Raw genomic sequence first — 23,368 nt, 5'->3', positions numbered from 1 at the left:
TCATGTTAAAGCTTCTTAATCATGGTGCCTATCAAAAAATGGTGCCCATTTGTTCAAGCCTTTTTTTATTGTCATTTCCTTCAGACATGTTTCACATTTCACTTTATAGAGCTCTTATACATTCTTAAGAGTTTAATCTTTGGAATCTCATTGGATTTGATACCAATATTAAGGGAGTCCATTCTGTTAATTAATTTTCTACCCAGCTACCAGACTGCCAATCTCTTATAGTTAGTAATATTATTTAATTCTTTCGCGTTTTCCAGTTACACAATTATATCTTCAGTTTGCATACGTCTTTACATTTTAATTGCACTGTCTAGTACTTCTAGAATCATGTTAAATATATAGTTAACCATGTTAAGGAGTATCCATTGATCCCTATGTTTTAAAAAAAAAAACAAGAATGCATGTTGAATCTTATCACATGCCTTATCACTATGGAGATGATCATACGATTTTTCTCCTTTGATATTTTAATATGAATTTTATTAATATACTTGTAATTTTGAACCATTCTTTCATTCCTGAAATAAACTACTTGACCATGTGTATTTTTTTAATATATTGGTAGATTATATTTTATTTCGGATATTTGCAGCTGTATCCATCAATGAGATGAGTCTATAGTTTGTGTGTGTGTGTGTGCGCACGCGTGTGTGTGTTGTCTTTATGAGGTCTAGTTGTTTTATGCTGGAGAATTCACAAACTTTCCTTCTTTTCCTTTGCTCTGGAACAGTTTAAATTGCAATGGAATGAACGTTCCTTAAAATTTCAGTGAGATTACCTGGGTCTGATGGATGTTTGGCAAGGAGCTCTTTGACAACTTTGTCAGTATCTTCTGTGGTAATTGGTCTGTGTAGTTTTTCTATCTTAGCTGAGATCATAAGTCATCCATTTCACCCAGATTTTCAAATTTAGTTGCCTAGAGTTGAGCAGAGTTATCTCTTTGTGCATATGGCTCTCACTTGTGTATTATGTTTGCTCCTTTATTTTCTTAATTAAGATAGCTAACAGTTGACCTTTTAAAACATTATTTGTTTGTTTCTTCCAGAGTGGTATGTTTTGAATGTCTCTCTTCTATAATTCTTCTGTTTTCCACTTAACTGACTTTCACTTTAATAAATTTCCTACTTTTTGCTTTTCTTAGTTCATTTGCTGTTTTTTTCCCCTAACTCCTTGAGTTAGAACTTCATTCATTCATTTTTATTTCCTAATTATTAATATGAGATTTAAGATATAGACTTAATTTTAAGCACTGCTTAAGCTGAATCAGTTAGATATATTAGTGTTGCCATTACTTTTATATTCTAGGTGTTGTGAAGTTTCAGTATTTATTTCCTCTTTAATCCAAAAGTTATTTTACAGAGGAAAGTTTTTTCCTTTTTTCTTTTCTTTGCTTTTTTTCTCTCAGATAATGGGATTTTTGGTGTGAGTAGTTTTGTTTTCTGATTCTTAACATTAATTTTCATTTTTATGGCATCAAGATCAGAAAATGTTATGTGTATTATTTGGGGAGATTTGAGTTTATTGTACCTTCTCAATTTTTTAAATGTTCCAGCAACACTTTTTTAAAAAGTGTATTCTCTGTTTACAGGATACAGATCTTAGTAGATATTACTAATTTATCATGTTGTTTAGATCTTCTCCACAGTACTTTGTCTTGTCTCAGTCTATCAGAGCTCCAGAATTAGTTTGGAAGAGACTAGAAACCAAAGAGGCTGTGTTAGGGTTCTGTGGACCCCAGCCCTGCCTTAGGCCCCAGCCCTCATGTTATCAGCCAGGACTGAGACCATAAGCATAGGATGAAGGGGAGTCTTTCTACAAGCTATTGAGGTTTTAGTCTACCACTGCTAACCACCATCATCTCCTGTTAAGCTGGAAATAAATGGGCAAGACAGGGTAAGAAGAGTACTGTACATTCAGTATGCTAGGTATTCGTTGAGTACCTACCACAAACCCAGTGATGTTTATAAGAGTTTACCCGCTGCTCCTTTCTAGCTGCTTGCTCGTTCCTTCACAGCCTTGCTCCTGAACTTCAAGGGAGGGAGAAGATGACAGCATTAAGAGAAGCAGGCAGTAGAGAAAAAGGCTGGTTCTCAGAATAAGTGCACCCTTGTTCAGAAATAGCATACAAATTACAAATTGCTTGTGGATATTGGCATGGGTTGAATGTTGGCTGATTACATTTTTTTCTAAGGTCGTCAACATTCAAGGTAGAATGAGGCAGTAAAATTCACAAAATTTTAGAACTGGAAGGAATCTTTAGAAAGGAAGTAACTAAAATAAATAATAAAAATAAAAAGGAAGTAGCAGACATAGCTGACTAATCAAGAATGTTTTCAACTTTAATGAAATATGTATTTGTATCTAATAAACCATATATGCGTACATGGTTTAACCATTATGTGATATTACAAGTTTTTTTTTAAAAAAAGGTCATTCTTTTGACATATTTTGACACATACCTGACCCAAATGAGTATATCCCATGTTCGCACTATCAAAGACCATTTTTTTAACTTTTTTTTAAAGATTTTATTTATTTATTTGACAGAGAGAGACAGCCAGCGAGAGAGGTAACACAGGCAGGGGGAGTGGGAGAGGAAGAAGCAGGCTCATAGCGGAGGATCCTGATGTGGGGCTCGATCCCAGGACTCTGGGATCACGCCCTGAGCCGAAGGCAGCTGCTTAACGACTAAGCCACCCAGGTGCCCCATTAACATTTTTAATTTAAATTCAATTAATTAGCATAATGTATTATTGGTTTCAGAGACAGAGGTCAGTGATTCATCAGTCTTATATAATATCCAGGGCTCATTACATCACGTGCCCTCCTTAATGTCCATCACCCAGTTATCCCATCACCTTACCGCCCCTCCCCTTTGTTTCCTATGATTAAGAGTCTCTTACGGTTTGTCTCCCTCTCTGGTTTTGTCTTGTTTTATTTTTTCCTCTCTTCCCCTATGATCCTCTGTTTTGTTTTCAAAGGCATTCCTAAGTCCTTTACCACCAGCTGCTTTTTCATCATAGGAAAGAATTCTCACAGCATATATTTACCCATTGTTGAGTTCCTACCATTTGCCAAGTCCTTTATATGTATCTTTGGAGCTTCCCAGGCCTCTATAATATAAACTACATATTACTTTTATCTACCTAAGGACCCAACTAATAAGGACAAAAACTAAGAATTGACCTTACTTAGTACTGCCTGACTCAACAGTCCTCTTGTGAATGAGATGAATCATGAAGTGAAGTAATATTAGTAAAGAAAATTATCCGTCTTTAAATTGGAGCTAACAGACCTGCATTATTTGCAAACCCACTGAGCTGAGGCTTCCTTGATATAAAATAAGGACAGTAATAGCTATCATGAGGAATAAATTAAGGTAACATTTGTAAAGGCCTTCACACATGTTCTGGTCATCTATTGCTGTGTAACAAACTTTATGCTTAAAATAACCACAAGTTACTCAGTTTGCTCACAAATCGATAACTTGGGCGGCACTCAGTGGAGTTGGTTCATCCGGCTCTTGGCATCCACTGGGGCTGCAGGACATACTCACCTACAAGGGACAAGTCTGAGCTGGCTATTGGCTGGGAGCTCAGCCGGGGCCACCAGCCAGGAGGCTTGGATCCTCTCCACGTGGGCCCCTCCAAGGGCTGCTTGTGTTTCCTTACAATATGGAAACTGGGATCCAAGAGTGAGTGTTCCAAGCCCCTGCAGAAGCTGCAAGGCTTGTTATGACCTAGTCTCAGAAGGCACAGGATGTCACCTCCTGTCAGTCAAATAAATCACTGAGGCAAACCCAGATCCAACAGAAAGTAATGGACTCCACTCTCAATAGCGGACGTCGCAAAGAATATGGGGCATCCGTAATCCACCGCAGCACAGTACCTGATACATAAGAAACACTAACTTGCCAGTGAATATTTTAAGAAAAACAGTGTTATGGTCTCAGTAAGATGCTCATTTGCCAAAAGGACATCACATCAATTCAGCTTATTATGTCAAGTACATCAATTGTCTTTATGTTGATTACAAATACAAAGGTCAAACAACCAGTGCAAATTAAGTATTTAGGCAGTTGGTACATGGTAACAACGCGTTATTTTTCAGCTATATTTAAAATAACTATTTCAACATGATGTATTATCATAACCTAAAAAAATCTTTATTTTTATATTTATTAGAGGTGATATAGTGGGTAAAAGCCAGAGCGCCCGGATTTTAACCCTGCCCTGCTTATTGCATGTGCTGTCTAGCAAGCCCCTGGCTCACTCTGCACTTCAGTTCCTCATCTGTAGGTGGAAATAACAGGGCTGTTGGTGGAGTCAATAAATTAATATATGTAAAGCCCTTGGAGCAGTTCCTGGCTCATGGCAAGCGCGGTGTGTTTGCTATCATGTCTGTTCAACAGAGAACATCTCCGAAGCTTGAATTAAATGAGAAAGTGTGTGGGAAACATCCTGAAAGAGTCGTGGTTTCTAAAGATCATGAAAGTGCACTTACCCCGAATGCCTCTGAGTACAGCCACTTCTCCTGGAACCGTGAACCGCCACCCAGAATAAAAGTCAAAACGAGAGCAACAAAAAGGAGAAGACACTATAGCACCGCTCTTGGGATGAGTTGAAGGGAATTCCCAGACAAAAGAGGCAGAGGACCTGCTGAGGCAATTACCTCAGTGACTGAATCTGGAGTTCGGGGTTATGGGACTCCGAGAACCCAGCGATTTTCAGATCGCTTTGTTCCCTCGATGCACAAATGTTTGCGGGCTGCATCCCCAACCCGCAGCGGCGAAGGCACCTCATTGTGAAGGCGTGGGGAAAGGAAGCAGCTGTGCGAGCCCTGGCTTGGCGCCCTCAACACCGGTTCCACGAAGCTCCTGGAGTCGGCTTCTCGGTTCCCCACAGAGTAATACATTCCTAACGTGGCAACTGGTTCTAAATTGGGAATAATCACTGGGTGGGCTGGAGGATTGCATGAGATGATATATGCCAACAGACTAGAACAGGGCCGTTGACTGCAGTGTAGTGCTCGAGCAGTCGTTGCTCCGGTTGGTGGTCGAGCTACCAAGAAACGGCAGCCCCGCTGTCTGCCAAAGGAACTGCTTATAACTAAGATTTCATTTGAACAAAAGGCTTTCAGGACAAATCTGGAAACCAGTGCTGGAACATTGTAGAACCACGTTACTCTATGCTAACCAACAGCACATGATACAGAAACATATTTTGAAAAAGAATTTCCTAAGAGTGATTTCGAGTAAAGATACGGAGATGTCAACTAGGCTGGATCTTCCCATGTGGGGGAGGGAGGCTCAAGCCCAGAGAAGCTTAATATTTTCCTAAAAGTGACATGGAAGCTTCACTAAGGACGAATACAGTGAGCTGGAAAAACCTGGGCTTTGGAGTGGGACCCATCACAGTTTGAATCCCGGCTCCGCTGCTACAAGTTTCACAACTGAATAAATCGCTTCATCTCACCAAGGCCCCTTGTCTCCTCTGGAATATGGCATAATACCTACCCTTAAGGGTTATTACTCTAAGGATTAAACAAAAGAAAAAGAAAAGAAAAAGAGACTATGCAGAAGGCTTTCACAGATCATAAGAGATGGAAAATAAATTTTAATTGCCAATGCTACAGATTCATTTTCTAAATTAAAACAACCTTTTTCTTTTTGTTCTCCCCTCTACCAAAGTGTATTAGACATTCTGTATATTAGTAGAGCCTCCTGAAAGAGCAGATTTCCTACAGCAGCCATTGTCCTGTTTTCCTGATTACAGGACAACTTATGTCTGTATCTCAATGAAAAGTGGTATCTTGGCACAGTTATCTATTTTACTTTACAAAAGCCAAAATGAAGCATTGCCACAGAACTCTGAACAGCAAAGATGTGACTACATGCTATGGACTTAGTAACATGGGTTGAGCTAGTATAAACACCAGACTTGCAGGGAAGTTATGACTTGCAAGGAACTATGACAATCAGCAACTTATAAATAATATTCAAAAACCTTTGTCAACTTCACTACCATAGGATCGTGTGTATTTCTATCTTATCTGCCGAGCTCTGATTTCAAAGAGCACAGAAATTTCTTACCTAGTTTTTCAACGTCTGACTTAAGTATGGACTTTGTATTGGTTATTGGGCATTGTATGAGTCTTAGCTCCATCGTGTTCCTATTAGTTTTCTTTGGCTGGATTTGCATTATTGCTGTTTTTTATTGAGATGTCACCATACAATATAATTTCCGTTTCTCTAGCTCAGGAATTGCCATTAGAATCGTTAGCCAAGTGTGCAAAGCAATTCTTTGTCACCATGTTCTTGATTTGCGCATGAAAATAAGGATCCATGTATTGAGTATACTTTCCTGAGTAACAAGGATTGTACTAGATGCCTCGTGTACGTCATTTCTCATCCTCAGAACATGTCTGTGTGATGGATACTGTCCTCTCACGGCACTAGCAACATCAGTAAGGGCCTTTGTTACTGATACTGGAAGGAGTAGAACTCTTGAGACACGAACTAATTCTTAACTATATTTTCACAAAGAGAATAATGGAGAAATTTTACTTCATATTTAAGATTGTGTTATCACATAGTAAGGATTTCTGTTTTATTTGGAACCATGTTTGCTTTATTAAAAATAACAAAAAGGTTTAAAAACAACCACTTCATAATCTGGGATGGCTAGAATCACACAGAGCAGGAATAACAAGTGTGGGCAAGAATGTAGAGAAATTGGAACCCTCACGCCTCCCGTGTGGGAATATAAAAATGGTGCCGCCGCTCTGGAAAGCAGTTTGGCAGGACCTCAAAAGTTACATAGAGAGCTACCATAGGACCCTGAAAGTCCCCTCCTAGGTATATACCCAAAGAAATGAAAACATATGTCCACATAAAAACTTGTATGTCAATGTTTATAGTAGCATTATCCATAATAACCAAAAAGTAGAAATAACCTAAATGTCCATCATTTGATAATGGATAAAAGTGTGATATATCCAGAAAATGAAATATTACTTAGCAATGCAAAGGAATGAAGTGGAAAAACATTCTACAACATGAATAAACTTGAAACCCTTATGCTAAGTGAAAGAAGCCAGTCACAAAAGACCACAAATTATATGACCCTATTTATATGAAATGTCTTGAAATCTGTAGGGACAAAAAGTAGATTATTGGTTGCCTAGGGCTAGGAAATGGGGAGCTGGGGGAGTTAGGATTGGTGACTTCTGTTAGGTACAAGCTACTTTCAGGGTTGATAAAAATATTCTGAAAATAGATTAGATGAATGTTGCAAAACACTGTAAGTATATTAAAAACCATTGACTGGAACACTTCAAATGGGTGAACTTTGTGATATGTAATTTATCTCAATATAGCTACTAACGATTAGAGAACAAAAACACAAACAATATTGCTTTTCTTTTTTGCTTTTAAAATTAGGTCTAAGCTATTCCTGTATAAATAATCTTCCTTATTCTGCAGGATAAAACTAATTGTTTTATCAAATTAAAGACAGAAAAAATGGTCTTCATCTATTTTGCAGTGTAATATAGAGGTTGTCAGTTCTGTTCCATTGGCCTTGAAATCTGATCAGCTAACTGTGTTCCTCTGGCAATTAACCTCTCTTAACCACAGTTTTTACATCTCTAAAATGGAACTAAGACTTCCCACCTCATGGAATTCCTGTCAAGATGAGAGAACATATATGAAGGGCCTCACCCCAGGCCCCAGTGGATTCAAATTCAACAATTAATTATCCCACAAATATTTATGGAGGGACTATATTTGCTCAATCTATATGCTCTTTGACGTCATAATGTGAAAACTTTGTTTAATGTGAAAAATATATTTTGTAAATCTAGAAAGTTCTAATTTTATAATATGAAATTATGCTTGTATATTAACATGTCTGCAAAAATGATGCATTAGTCATATTCAAGGAAACAAACGATTTCTTTTCCTTTCCAACTTTAAAGGAAGGATAAAAACTAAATATAAATAGAGAGATAAGGTCACCAGGAGTAGCTTATCTGTAACTTACACAAGTTGCTGAACAAACCAAACAAAATCTTTGGCCTTTTCAAGAAGCCACCTAGTGGTTCATTCTAGCATTTACAGTTATTTATTTCGCAATGCAATTAGTGGGGTTACTTGTTTTTCTTATCACTCAAAGGAACTTCTTTGAAGGCAAATGTGTGAATCGAAAAGGAAATGAAGCTGGCACTTAGTTTGGAGCTCCAAAAAAAGTCTAAAGGAAACTTTTAGCTGCGATCTGATTAATGTGAACCTAACGCTGCAAAATTCCCCCAAAGAGTCCTGCACTGTGATACTGACAAGGTGCGCACGGGGCTTGTGAGCTCTTCTTCCGTGCCGCTGAGAGCTCTGTGATGACACACATAAATACGGTGCGGTCTGCGTTTTCCCGGAGGCTGCAGATTAGTGCCCTTAAGTACGCAGTTACATAACAGGTGGGTAGTCAGGTATTATCCTTGACCTACTACACCATTTTCACTGCGTCTGTCGTGTCTAGTACTAAGTACCTCTTACAGAAAAAGAGTAATCTTCTCCCGAGAAGTATTGAAGATGAACGACATTTCTATGAAGAAGGAAGATCTACAACTCCATCACCTTATGTGAGAGAAATAAAAGTATAAAATGAGATGGCCTAGACAGTGCAGAGGTCGGAAGGCTCTGCGCCACAGGGCGTCGGTGTGGGTGGGGCCAGTGCCCGTAAGAGGGGCTGCCCCCTGCCTGCTGTCTCTGAATCTCATGCTCTCGCCTGTACACCGATTACTCCCCCATCTACGAGTCTCAACACGGTGTTGGGAGGGCTCCAGCGCAAAGCCTGCTAGCCCTGCTTCAGCCCCAGGTGTGGTCTGGAGTAAATCCCAGTAAGGCCTGCCTCGAATCCCTTTTGCTTTAGATCTTGACAGCGTCAGGGGGGTTTGCTTTAGATGTCGGGCACAGGAAGAGTGCCACTAAGTTGAAGATGACATTTATTTTTTTTATTATTAATTTATTATTTTTAATTTAAATTTTAGTTAACATACAGTATTGGTTTCTGGAGTAGACTTCAGTGACTCATCACTTACATACAACACCCAGAACTCCTCACAAGTGCCTTCCTTAATCCCCATCACCTGTCTAGCCCATCCCCTGCCCACCTGCCACCAGCAGCCCTCAGTTTGTTCTCTATCTACAAGAGTCTCTTATGGCTTGTTTCCCGCTCTCTTTTTTTTTTTTTTCTTTTCCCCCTTCCCATATGTTCGTCTGTTTTCTTTCTTAAATTCCACATATGAGTGAAATCCTATGGTATTTATCTTTCTCTGACTTATTTCACTTAGCATAATGCCCTCTAGCTCCGTTCATATCATTGCAAATGGCCAGATTTCATTCTCTGATGGCTGAGTGATATTCCATTGTGTGTGTTTTCCACATGAAGATGACTTCTAGAATGAAAGTAGGTAAACTCTTCCGCAGATATCTGCAGCTCACTTTGTATTCAAGTTGAAAGTCAACAAAACTCAAAGGACAGGAAAGAGATGGTGGTTGCCAGGGGCCAGGGCTGAGGGCAGAGAAGACTGTCTGTAAAGGGGCACAAGGAAACTTTCGCGGATGCTGGAAATACTCTATCTTGATTGTGGTGGTAGTGGCATGAAAAAAGGTCGCATGTCTTTGTCAAAATTCATAGTACTGTATGCCCAAACAAGATGAATTTTACTCTCTATATTTTACAGTGTTTTTATTAAAATTTTTTAAAAATATAAAATATAATATTCAAGCCCTATCTTGGTCTATTCAACAAAAGTCCAAATAGTATTTTTTAAATGATTTGCTCTTGTTTAGACTAGTTAAGAAACTTAGCCAAGTATCCACAGATGATAGGTGACAAGCCAGAACTCAAATCCAGATCAGCTGGGCTCCAATGTGCAAGCTGATTCATTCATTCATTCATTCATTCATTCATTCGTTTTTTTTTTTTCTTATACTCTTTGTAATCCACGGAGCACTTTCACTATTTCCTTAAGTATTATTATATTGCTGGAATAAGTTTTGCTAAAAAAGACCAAAATCACTTGGAAACTGTGGCACATTCTGAGTGAGTTACAGGAGAGTTTTTGGAAGCACAGGACAGGTTAGTACTGCCGGCAGAAGAAAACTCTGAGCAGAGCCCAGTGGTCCTAGGCCACCACTTGAGAAGATAGTGTCTTTTTGTTCAAAGGGAACAATGACAGGCACTATCATAGGCTGAATTAGGGGCCCCAAAGATACCCGGATATCTTTCTAGACCCTGGAAGCTGTGGATGTTGCCTTACCGGGCAAAAGGGACTTTGCAGATATGAAGTTGAGGATTTTGAAATGTGGAGATTATCCTGGGTTACCTAGGTGGGCCCTGACTATAATCACAGTGTCTTTATAAGAGGGGGGTCGAGGAAGATCGGACACAGAAGAGAAGGCAATTGTAATCGTGGAGGCAAAGATGGGAGTGGTGAGGCCACAGCCAGTGAATACTGGCACCCCCCAAAAGCCGGAGGAGCTAGGAAGCAAATTCTCCCCTCGGAGGCCCCAGAACGAACAGCGCTGCCCATAGGTTGACTACAGTCCAGTAGAAACTGATTTTGGGCTTTTGGCTCCACGACCCAAAAAGACTGAATTTGTGTTCTGTCAAGCTGCCATGTTCGTAGGGGCTTTGTTCCAGCAGCCCTAGGAAACGAAGGCGCACTGCTCTAGCCGCTTTACAGGGCGTGCCTCGACCGGCCAGCTTTGCATCGGAATGCTTTAACGACAAAAACCAAGCAAGCAAATAAAAACCACGTAGGACGAGACCCTGTAGGAGATAAGAATACTTAAAAAGAAATTTCCTTGAGGAATACCTGGGTGGCTCAGTCGGTTAAGCATCTGACTCTTGATTTCGGCTCAGGTCATGATTCCAGGTCTTGATTTCAGGGTTGTGAGTTCAAGCCTTGCATTGGCCTCCCCACTTAAAAAAGAATTTTTTTTTTTAAAGTTTTTAAAAGAGGTATTTTCCTTGAGTTTCTGGGACTCACACAATAACATGTCTGAAAGTTTTCCGCCGAGGCATGTCTGTGTGGGTGTGTTGGATCTGGTCCCATGAGACTTGTTAATTTGTTACAAAAATGTCCACTTTATAACTTTATCTACTTATGTAGTTATTTTACCACTCCTGACCTTGGTTACCTGAGCAAGAACACAGACACAGAATGGCTCTGCAATAGGTCACCACAGTTTAGGTGACTGTGGGCAGCTTCATCACCAGCGCTGGAGGTCTGAAGTTAGTGTCAGGGACGTAAGATTTCACTCCTGGATATTCGTTTGTCCGTTCACGTCACCTGAGGCCCCAGTGCAGCCAGGAGCTGAACCTGGCTTTGGAATCTGGAGTCATGTAATGGGTAAATTACAGGTTCCAGAATGGCTTACCTCCAGTATTTATTGCTATGTGACCTTGGGCAAACCATTTGACCTCAAAAGGCTCATCTGTTAAAGGAAAAAACAGTACTCAGGTCAAAGAGATGTGCGGGAGAAGTAAAACAAAGCACGTCAAGTAATCAGCCCAGTCCTGACTTGACCTGAGTGCCTGATGAATCTTAGCTACTGATGCTGGTATTGTTACTCACGACAACTGTCTTCTCCCTCTACCCAGGACTGGTGCTTAGGGAAGAGCGCCCTCTGGAGCTGTGCAATGACAGCTCCTCTTTCTCCCTCTGGCCCTCCAGAGTCAGGGGACCACTCCCACCTGCCATGCATGTCATTGCTGAGCCGTGATAAAGATGTCATCCCTGCTCATCAGCACACAGACTCCAAGATCAGTCCCACCAAGCGTCGTCCCCTGGTGACGGCAGGTTATACACTCTGTCTGTGGCACCCTTTCCAAGCAGAGCCCCTCTGCTTCAGTGGAGGGACCAGAAATAAAATAGTCCTGAATCTCAAAGGCAAGTCCTACTTGGTCTCCGGCTTCTGTTCACAGAATCACAAAACTCTAAAAGCACAGGGGCTGGGTCCTGCTAACCTGACTCATTGTTTTTCAGTTGAAGAGACCGAGACCCTGAGAGTAAGTGACTCGACCAAGCTCACACCAGAAGTTGGCATCAGACCCAGGATTAGACTCCTAATTCCAATTCCTTGTTTGATTTTCTTCTGTCTTGACCTAGCCATGCTGCCTACTCACCTCTTTCATCGCTGATTGACATTTAACCTCATTACCCTGCCAGGGACTTGGATCCCAGGGTGGGACAGGGAACTGGGGCGTGCTTTCTGGAGACGCCCAGTTCTGTCCTGTCCTCTCTTTCCTCTGTGCTGCCCACAGACCCTCAGCATCCCTTCCCTCTGCCCATGAACGATGGCTTGAAACCCTCTGAGGGCCACAGGGGCCCAGAGCAGGAGCAGGACAGGTTAGGAAAATAGGGAAAGCAAACTCCTGGGCACCAGGCTTGCTGAGGACTTAAGTACCACCGGGCCCGGTGGATTTGTTTCCCCCAAAACGCAAGGCACTCAGGGAAGGAGGTCACGATTTTCTCCTCTACCTTGCTGCCCCTCTAAACCATCAGTCAGGGCTGGTTTCTGCGGTTAAGCCTTTGAGCGTCACTTAGTCCTCTGAGGAGTTGCGTGCTCTCAGACACAGTTTGTTCTGTGAGTCAGTCACCCCGACTCTTCCCCAGGAGGAGGAATGCAAAACGGCAGTCTTGCTTCCCACCAACATCCCATCTCTGTCTCCCAAATCCTTGTTCACTGTAGACATCTGGGTAAGGAGGCAGGGGAGCAGGACAAAGCCAAAAGAGGCCAAGAGAGGAAGGCTATTCTATGGACACGCTTCCTCCAAGGAGCATGTTTGGCCAGGCTCCTCCTGCCCGGTGAGCTGGTGTGGGACACCGATGTCCCACCAGAAAGGCGAATAACTCTTCCTGCGAGCTAACGCTTCTCCTTAAATTTCCCCACTCTCTTTGTTGCTCTCAGTGAATCTCAATGAGCCACATCCTCCTGCTTCAGTGACAGTCTACAAACCCCTTTTCTGATCAAAGTTTGAGTTCATGAAATGTGGGAAATTTGTTTTGTGTTGTGTTGCTGGGCATTTCATGATATAAAATACCTAAAATAAAGAAACCTTTGAAATCACTCACCTGGACGGTTTCAGAAAGGATATCCCAACCGCCGTGACATCCCACCTTATTTTCCTAGGGTGGTGTGTTATATGAATAGCCTGTAGGAGTTTCATTACATTTATAATTATTCCTTTCACCTTTACACAACTCCCTTTCGATAACAATTGTATAACCTTCTTGGATTTCTTGTTTCTGGCTTGATGGCCCAATCCGGAACTTGAAATTATTGAGGCTTTCTCATTTTTAATCATTTTGACGTGTGTATAATCTGAGAGCTGAGGAAATTTGGCCATACCTTGCATTCCATTATTGAAAATGCCATCCCTGAGGTTGCATGTGACTGCCTTGTCTCCAAACTCAAAAGTATCTTCCCAGCCTCTGTTAGTTGACTGTTGAAAGTAACAGAAGACCCAAAGTAAACCAGCTTCCACAAACAGGGGAGGAGGGGAATTGAAGCACGGATAGCTTCAGAAGCTCCAACAATGTGAGAACCCAGTCTCTCTCCATTTCTCCTTCATGTCCTCTGTGTTGGCTCTATTCACTTAACAGCCGCGTTGTCTACATGGTTTCCAGAAGCCTCTTGTTTATGCCCTTCCAGATTCAAGTCTAGCAGGAAGGAATAAACTCCCCATCTGCTCCACCTAACAGAAGTCTTAGAATCTGCTCTCATTGGGCACAGTGAGTCGCCTTGGGACACGTGCCCATCCCCGGACCCATCACAGTGAGGGCTTCCTTGTGGGTGGAGGATTTCCAGCCTGAGAAACTCCAGTGACTGTTACCAGAATAAGGACAAGAATAGGGACTGGAACAGCAGGGGTCTACCACACTCTCCAATCCTTCTACAGCATTCCATCCTGGTGCCCTTCTTGAAATTCTGTATTGCTGTCTTCCCTCATGCAGTGCTTTCTTGTCCCCCTTCTCTCTGACCCCCCTCCTCCGTTTTCTCTTCCTCCTCCTCCACCTCCTCTTCCCCTGTAGGGTGAGGGGTGGTCCTCAGTTGTTTAGCTCTATCAGACTTGACTTGACATCACCTCCCCAAGCCTTTACATACTCTGTTCCCACAACCTAGAATGTCATTCCGCTTCCCACCCCTCATCTCTTTATGTCCATGTTCTCCATGTCCTGGTTCAAATATCTCTTTGTGAATCTTTTTTTTTTTTTTTAAGATTTTATTTATTTATTTGACAGAGATAGAGACAGCCAGCGAGAGAGGGAACACAAGCAGGGGGAGTGGGAGAGGAAGAAGCAGGCTCATAGCGGAGGAGCCTGATGTGGGGCTCCATCCCATAATGCCGGGATCACGCCCTGAGCGAAGGCAGACCCTCAACCGCTGTGCCACCCAGGCGCCCCCTCTTTGTGAATCTTCTATACCTAATTTTCTTCAAGACGAAGTCCACTCTCCCTTTCCTCTAAACTCTTATCTTTATCCTCTCTCAAAGGTAGAATTTTCTGTTTTATATATTTGGTCACATATCAAAATGTCTGTGTGTGTCACCATTGGCTCTTGGCTCCTTGAGGACGAGAATGTCATTTATCTTTATCACTTACCCCTCTATCTAACCCACCCCCCCTTCCCCTGTCCCAGCGGTCAGTCCTTACAAAGCCAGTATGTGTTAAATAAGTTTCTTTGGTAAAACCTGAGGAAAAACCCAGATCTTTAGAGTTACATTACCTGCTGTTTTCCATGGAAACTTTGCTGGTCTGTACTGCATCATTCTGGAGAAGAGTTGATACCAAACCGCTTTGGTTTCAAATAGATTAAGTATTTCACTCTGAACTTTCACTCTGTGTCTGCCAATTACTGGGACTGTGAGGTGATTCACTCCTCATATAAAGAATATTTTTACAAGGAAATCCAGATCAAGTGGTTTTTCCTGGCGTGGGTATTATCATTGTTGATGCAGGTGTTTCTCCCTCTGAGTGAATGAGTGAGTGAGTGTGTGTGTGTGTGTGTGTGTGTGTGTGTGTGTGTCCCGTTCGTCTTCAAGGGAAGGGATAAGGTGTATCTCCCCCAAGTGCCTTTTCTCATAAAGGAAAACAGATGTTTAAAACTGCAAGACTTTGCCCTCCCACGACAGCTAGGCTCCGGGGGACCGACCCCGGGGCGGGAGCGGCGCACAGCCGGCCCGTTCCAGCGGCCGGCGCCAGCCCAGCCCTCCGGGGAGGAGTCCGCCCGCGCGGCCCGTCCAGACACCGGCCCCGGCGCCTGGGCTGCGCGCTCGCCCGCGCTTCGGAGCGGGAGCCGAGGCTGCCGCCGTCCTCGGGGACCGTGCAGGAGGCCGCCCGCGCCATGGCGGCGCCGTCGCGGCTGCTGATCCGCGGCGGGCGCGTGGTCAACGACGACCTCTCGCAGGTGGCCGACGTGCTGGTGGAGGACGGCGTGGTGCGGGCGCTCGGGCGCGACCTGCTGCCCTCCGGGAGCGCGCCCGCCGGCCTGCGGGTCCTCGACGCCGCCGGCAAGCTGGTCCTGCCCGGCGGCATCGACACGCACACGCACATGCAGTTCCCCTTCATGGGCTCGCGGTCCGTGGACGACTTCCACCAGGGCACCAAGGTACCCGCGCCGCCGCGCCCTCCAGCCCGGGCGCCCCGCCGAGCTCTCGGGCCTCCCCCCGCGGCCGCCGCGGCCGAGCGGCTGTGGAGCCGGGCGTGACCCTTCCCCGCGCGCGCCCTTCTTCTGGACGCCCCTTCTCGCGCCGTGAGCCGAGCTCGGGCCGAGCCCGACGCCCTCTCCTCCTCCCTTAGGTAATTCGACAAGTTTAAGGCCACCTGCCCCCCCACCCTGGTTTCTCTGCGCTCTGTACTCCCCCACACTCCCCTCCCCGTGGACACTGGTATTCTGTGGAGGTCCACACGTCTTCTCGTGGTATCTGTAGAATCTTTTTTTAGTGGGTGCTCGCAGCCGTTTTCTCCCGCTGTTCCGTCCCCAGCCAAAACCAAATGAAAAATCCGTTCCCCTAGTGTGCCCGGAGGATGACGGGTCTGGGCACGCTGGAAGCCCACCGTGTCCACAGTGTTTGCCTCCACCCCCCGGTAGAAAAGACACAGCCCTGACAAGAACTGAGAAGAGAAATATTCCGGAATGGTCTCCCAGCACCCGCTGGCCCCCAGGCCACCTGGCCCCGTCTCTTCTTAAGCGGCTTGTCCAGGGGACTTCAGATAGGGGTCTGATCGTTGCTGCTGGAGCAGCGGCAGCCTGGCTGATGGTGCGGGAGTAGCAGATCACCAAACCCAGGTGGGAGACGCTTGGGTTTCTTTAGACAGAAAGGCCTGGAGGCTCTGGTCAATAAAAGAACCTTAAAAGTTTCTCTAAAGCTCCTGAGAACAAGATCTGGAGATGACCTGGGCGGCCTTACAGCTACACAGAGTTAAAACCCCACTCAGGGGGCGCCTGGGTGGCTCAGTCATTAAGCGTCTGCCTTCGGCTCAGGGCATGATCCCAGAGTCCTGGGATCGAGCCCCACATCAGGCTCCTCTGCTGGGAGCTTGCTTCTTCCTCTCCCACTCCCCCTGCTTGTGTTCCCTCTCTCACTGGCTGTCTCTCTCTGTCAAATAAATAAATAAAATCTTAAAAAAAAAAAAACAAAAAACCACCCCACTCAGCACTTTGGCTAAAGCCCAGCCCTCACCCTCCTTGAGGCTTTTGTTTTGGGGCTGCAGGGAGAAAAATGGCTCTTTCCAGAGTGAAAATATTGATATGCTTAAGGCTTTAAACGCTTGGGTGTGAAACAGGTCGGGCTACTCAGTTGTGCAAGCTTTCAAAGCAGTTCCGACAATAGTTCGTTTACCTTGCTAAGTTCTCTCAAATAGTTTTATTATCTCTACACACACCCCTCCACATTTCTCAGTCATCTAAGCTTGAGTAGAATGTTTAATAGAAAAAAGAACCATTTGACCCAGAGAGAAGGGTCTGGGGCCGGCTGCTCACATCAAGATTTGGAAAGTTTACTCCTAGTTACTAATTATTAACCTTTACCATCAGGGCATCGATCAAAGTCTTTTGTAGGACATACCATTATCTGTCGAGAAAACCGAATGTTCGTTTTGCCCTTTTGTTAGAAAGTAAAATTTCCTAAAATTTAATGAACTTATTTTTTACATTTTAAGTAAAATTTTGGGATGTAAAAGCAATACATGATTGTACAAAATTGGAAAAAAAATAGTACCCATAATCTCTTAACTCCATGACGACTGTTTTGGTATATTGCTTTTATGCTTTCTAATATGCTTTATTTTACATAATTGAGATCATATTATGCATGCATGTATGAGTGTGTGTGTATACCTGTATATAAAATTTTGTAACCTGTCAGTTACAGTACACACACTTTGTTGTCACGGGCTCATCACTAACAAAGTGCTTTGCTGATGGCGAGGCATTCCATTGACACCCCCCTTTGCCAGGTGCCAAGCTGCTCCCTCTGACCATCAGTTGCCAGGCCCACTAGCATCATTTCCCCTCCGCATCTCCCCTTTTCTTACAAGGTTCCAGAGATGCAGCCAGGAGGCGGGTTGGAACGCTCTAGAGGAGGAACGTTACTTCCCTTTCTCAGGATTATCTGTGCGTGCCCCAAGGCCCCGACAGGTGGGTCTTAGTCTTCTGACTATCTGTTGTTCTCTGGCCATTCAGGGATTCCTAGCATGGAGAGATTTACAATTCTACAGTGAGAAGGCAGGTCTTTGGAGCCTATTATCTTAGTATAGTCATCAGCATTTGAAAGAGTTTATCCACCAGCGGATTCTCTAGGTATTTCCATACTTAAAGTTTGTCAGACTATTAAGCAAAAAACATGTCCTTCATGAGCTTAGGATCTTAATTAAACAGAATGGTCTTAATTAAACAATATAGTCAGAGATGTTAAGGTCAAAGATTTAGCAAAGGCTCAGTGTTGAACAGTACTCACAAAGACACTAAGTTACAAAAGTCTACTTCAAAACTAGTTGGATCCCAGGAGATAACCTCTCCTGCACCCAGAAACAGAGGCGACTCCATAAAAGGGAACCAGATGGGTGAATATAGATAAACATGAGCATTGAAGTATTGGCCTGAGTTCTGAAAGGAACATTATGGAGTCACCTTGTCCCCTTTTATAAAGTCTTCACAATAATCCCCAAGGCAATGTTGGTGGAGTTTCTGGTTTGGGGAAATAGGAACAAAGGTCTTTCGTAGATGCTGATCCTGCTGTCTATTACATCTTCATTGAAAACATCTTAGTAATTTCACTGTAATTACATTACATTGAAAACATCTTATTAATTCCGTTAAAGTAACATTTATTTTATCCATCACTCAGAGTGCTGGGCACAGTGCTAAGCTGTTCATCTGCGGACACTCTAGGTGTCATTATCTCCTTTTGCTGTTGAGGAAACTGAAATTTAAGTCACTTGCCCAAGGTCACACACCAGTAAGTGACCAAGCGGCTCTTCAGATTCCTTACTGCCCGCTGTTGCTAGTTCTTACCTACTAGGCTCTCTTCCTTTCTGAAACTATTGGAAAAACAGGTCATGTTTAGATTTGTCCCACTGGCGGATGATGGGATGAAAACGCCGGGTAAGTTGCAAAATTGAGCAAAGTCATCCTTAAGAAATACAGTAGCCCTTCACCTTCCCAAAGCTAGAGGCAGGTAAGGTTATCGAAATAAATACACATCTCAGGCGTTAGGTTTGTGAGGCATTTGTACGTGCATTTATGGCCACATCATCTCTAAGGATACAGAAATGGGTACCTTACGTACAGAAAGCTATAAAGGAAGAATGATGTATGATGCTTTCAGGAGATGGGCTGTAAACGTTTGCTTTCTGCACGCCCCGGGCTGATCATTTATAATATCTGACACGTAGAAGGGATGGTGTTTGTGGTATTCTGTTTATTGATCACCAGATTGTGATGTGGCCCAGTTTAAAAAATGAAATATAAGTGAACCAAAGGTTACATATTTTGTAAATCTAATTTATGTCAGAAGTTGGGTTAAAGCCTATAATTGACTTCCTTAATTACAGGTAAAAGCTTTCTATCCGATGTAATAGAAATAATGTTCTGCTTTAAAGAAATCATATTTCATGTTGTTGGTCTATACTAGATGTACAGTCGTCTTCCAATAATTCAATATCCACGAGGAAAAACAATGGGATTTTTTATTCAAATGGATATTGTGAATTAGATAAAGTTGAAGGAATTACGAGTTTGCTTTTACTACATCCTGTGATAAGAGAGTAATTTACAAAAGCGTGGCTAGTTTTCAAATATATATTGATTAATATTCAGAATATATGCAGCTTAGAGTAGGTGGACTCACATTAAAAATCTGGCAGCATCAGTTGCTAGAGGAAGGATCTTTTTTTTTTTTTAATTGGGAAAACACGCAGAACACTTTTTTGTGTATAGGACAAAAAGTCTTCAAAATTATCAAGAAAGGAAATTATACTTTACTCTGGAACTTTTTGGTAAAGTGCCATCAAGCTGATTACTTATAATAAGGCAGTGGAAGGTATGTGATTAAGCATGCGTTTGCGGTGTATTTATAGAATTTCTTCACCTTGTAGGAGAACTGTGCTTCAGAAGACTTGGTCGCAAGCCAAGTCCCTTTTTCTGTTGCTTGCAAGAGCTCTGGGCGGGGTTTCAGAGGCTGCGTGGGCTGACTGTGTGACCTTGGGCAAGTCATTTCTTCTCTCAGGGTTGTTAACATTATCTTGTCTGTATGAGGATGCATCGGTCAGAAGAACAACTTCAATTTAAAAAAAAATGTTGGAAGTAATGGAAACAATATATATTATTCATTATCCAGACCTACAGGAAAATGCTGGAGCATTATAGTTGCTCAATATATATTAGTTTGCTTTTTAAAAAAGGAAAATACAGTTGAGTGTGAAGAAAATAATATTTAATTCACCTATGATTTTAACATTTTGCTTCCTGTATTTTCACACTTTTCATTGGGGGGGGCATGTAAACATTTTCTAATAATTTTGCATACTCTTTAGAGACAGCCTTGTTCATCACACATTTGTCCGGGACTTTGACTATCATTGGAGAACGTGATTTCCATGGCCCTGTTAGCCTCACTGAGGCTGAGTCTCAGAGCTTTCTCTCTAGTCTTGGTGTCTCTGGGCATTAGGCTTCTATTCTGCCTGTTTGAGGATATCACAACCTGGATGTCCCACAAGTGCTTTGAACTCAGCGTGTTCTAAACCAGATTCATCCTTTCTTCCCAATGCGCCGCCCTTGTTTCATCCTGTCTCACAGATTGTTCATATCTCCCCTCCCATCTTCTCGGTGGTGGACATTTTGGTGGTTTCCAGGGTTTTTTTTGCTGGTATAACAATGTTGGGACAGAAATCATTGCACAGATTCTTGATAATTGACTTAGAAATCACCCCTTAGAGTGAAATGACTGGACCAAAGAATATTGGATCGGTCTTAAAGGAGTTTAATACATATGTTCAGCTCACTCTTCATTTGTGCTCCCATGAGCAATATATTATAATCCGCATTTCACTGAATCCTAGCTAATTGTAGCTACTGCCTTAAAAAAATCAATGCCAATTTAATTGGAAAAACATAGAATTTCTTAATGTTTTTAAACAAGCATTTCTTTCATTGCTGGTGAAGCTGAGTTTTGAATGTTCTTGTTGTGCTAGTAGTTTGCCTATTCCAGCTCTAAGAGTTTATAATTCTGTGATTTCCTTGAGTAGCTCTTTACTGATTACAGAGTTAATCTTTGCACTAATCAGAGGAAGAAAAAAAAAATCTCAAGATTAATTTGAAGCAACTTGATGTTGAATGGGGCCCTACTGAGAGTGTTGTGTGTTAGGAATTCTTTCACTGAACTTTACAGAATCTAGGACATCTTCTTTCAGTTTTCGTACTTAAGTTCTCTATGCTTTTAAGTTCCACTGCTTCTTTCCTCCCTCATTTGCCTGGACCATGTGTTTTTAGTGTCCAGCAAAGGTAGTGTAGAAATCAGAGTTTTCATAATGCTACTGTCGAGAAGAAAAAGTTTTCCTATAACCTCTTAGGTTTAGTTCCTGAGGCATGCAAATTAACTGACAGAAGATAGATTAACAAGAGAAGAGACAGGTCTCTAAATTTCGCACACCTTCGAGTTCACAGAAAAATGTGACTCAAGAAGCAATTAAAATTTGGGGTGTATATGCCGCCTTAACAGGGGAGAGGTAGGGGGAGAAGAGCACGTATGGGAAAATAAATGACCTTTAATAAGAGAAGAGAGGGAGTAGAGAGGGCACTTATGGGAAAACAAATGACTTTTAGGGAAGACAGATGGGCTTTTAAGAGAATAGGTGGGAGACATGAAAGTTTGTGACAAAGGTCTGTTGAGGCATGGTACAGGTTTCTAGTCTCAGGTGGTAAGAGTCAATTTCCTGGTGGTGACACTTCCTAGAAGGGGATTTATTACAGTTGAATTCTTTTGGGATGCTTTTAGGCAGCTAAGGGAGTTTACACACACACACACACACACACACACACCTATTCTTAAATACCTTCAGCTCGACATGATTCTTATGCCACAGTGGCATGCTCTGCACCTTGTCACTGCCATCTAATATGGAATAATCCTAAACTAAGGACTTTTCAAGTTGATGGTTAGGTGATATTATTTCAGTCAACAAATATTTCTTGGTAACGCACTAGGTGGCAGGCACTGTGGTTGCGCTCATAGAGATGAAAACCATGGTTGTCTTTGTTTCCAGTGGCAGACCCGCTAGAGAAACGTGGGGCTCTAATTTATGTTGGCCCTAATAATGAATTATATACATTAGACTTTTGGACTTGTGGGCTTAACTTTAATGATGGTAACTATTTTTGAGTGAAAACTTAAGGTCTGGCGTTTTCCCTTTTGCAAGCTCGCCTGTCCTAATGGCTTGCTGCATCACAAGCTATGTTTCTGAGCAAATTATTTAGCTGCTAAGTGAGCAATTACCCAGAGTCTACTGTTCGCTTACACTTTGTGCTCTTTCTATTACTGTCAAGTAACAAATTGAAGGAGGACTCTTCAATTCTTCAGTTATGTTTTATTGTGTATAACAGAGAAGTTGTTATCATGGTAGTCATGAGTTCCTGAACCCTGAGGATCTGTTCACACATAAAAACAAAGACCTTAAAAGTTAGTTTAAAGTAAAACAAAATGCAATCTTTTTTTTTTTTTAAACAAAAAACCATTTGAGGCAAATATGGATTCCAATCTGTTACATTAACAACCCTAGTTAACACTGATTAGGGGATAGGCTTTGGACAAAACTGAGTATTTAGCTTTCCTAAGCGCTCAGAGTATACATTCCACATTAACATTTTTCTAGAAGGAACCAGAAAATTACATGGCCAGGGCTAAAATGAAATGTCACATTAACATGTAACTTATACTGCTTTCTCATTTTGCTATTGGAAAAGTGAACCATCAAAATTATTCCATCTCATAGGTATTGGGGGAAATTCATTGATCCCTCACTTTTTTTCTCCTTTTAAAGAACAAAAATTCAACTGAGTGAATTTGAAGATCTAATTGTCTTTATTAAGTGATTCATAAATCAGTCAGCATCCCATCTGGCAAATAGAAAGAAGTTCCAAGGAGTTTACAAAATGGAAGGTTTTTATAGGAAGGAGAGTGGGGAAGGAAGTTATTAGCAAAAGAGAAGAAAGGATTGTTTCATGAATAGTTTCCTGAGGGGGAAGGGCATGGGGTGTTACCATGCAGATTACCTCATCTTACTTTGGGGGATGGGGAGGTCCCATGTGACAGATTACCTCATTGGTAACGACCAGAAAATTCCTGACTACATTTATTTCTGAGGGAAGTTGAAACTGCGAATTGGTTAGGTATTAAGCCCTGGTTTGGTGACTTGGCCTTGTATAAGTGATTCCATCTTGGGACTGTGGTTTTCTTAAACATTTAAAGAACATTTACGTACCAGACACTGTAATGGGCACAGGACAGACAGAGATGAAACTATGTCCATCCAATCAGGATTTCTGAGGGTTGGGATAAATTTCCCTAGACGATGCTGGTATGCAACCAAGGTTAAGAGTCACTGAACCAAGTAGAAGAGGGTCTGGGAGGGAAGAGCAGGAGGAAGCGCCTTCTTAACTCTCTCACTGAGGTAGAAAGGAGCTCAGAGCTCTCCAAGGAGAGGGAGGGAAGGTGTCACTGGAGTGGGGCGAGTGGGTTGGGAGGGAGGTGACTCAAGAGCAAGTGGAAAAGTCAGCTGAAGTTCAGCCTTTTGGGAT

The 23,368-nt window shown here is 42.5% G+C and overlaps 1 protein-coding gene across 1 annotated transcript in view; it reads left to right on the top strand.

The window, feature by feature from the left end:
* The first annotated feature begins 15,418 nt into the window (after positions 1–15,418).
* DPYS (dihydropyrimidinase) overlaps positions 15,419–23,368 on the top strand; it is a 76,321-nt gene continuing 68,371 nt past the window's right edge. The window contains exon 1 of the mRNA XM_040626179.1: positions 15,419–15,682. Coding sequence (XP_040482113.1) covers positions 15,419–15,682 — 264 coding nt within the window. The remainder of the gene's footprint in view (positions 15,683–23,368) is intronic.

This window comes from Ursus maritimus, unplaced genomic scaffold (assembly GCF_017311325.1).
Source record: "Ursus maritimus isolate PB19 unplaced genomic scaffold, ASM1731132v1 scaffold_9, whole genome shotgun sequence".
Lineage (NCBI taxonomy): Eukaryota > Metazoa > Chordata > Mammalia > Carnivora > Ursidae > Ursus > Ursus maritimus.
The sequence above is the reverse complement of the archived record's forward strand: the minus strand, read 5'-3'. Positions and strand labels throughout refer to the sequence as shown.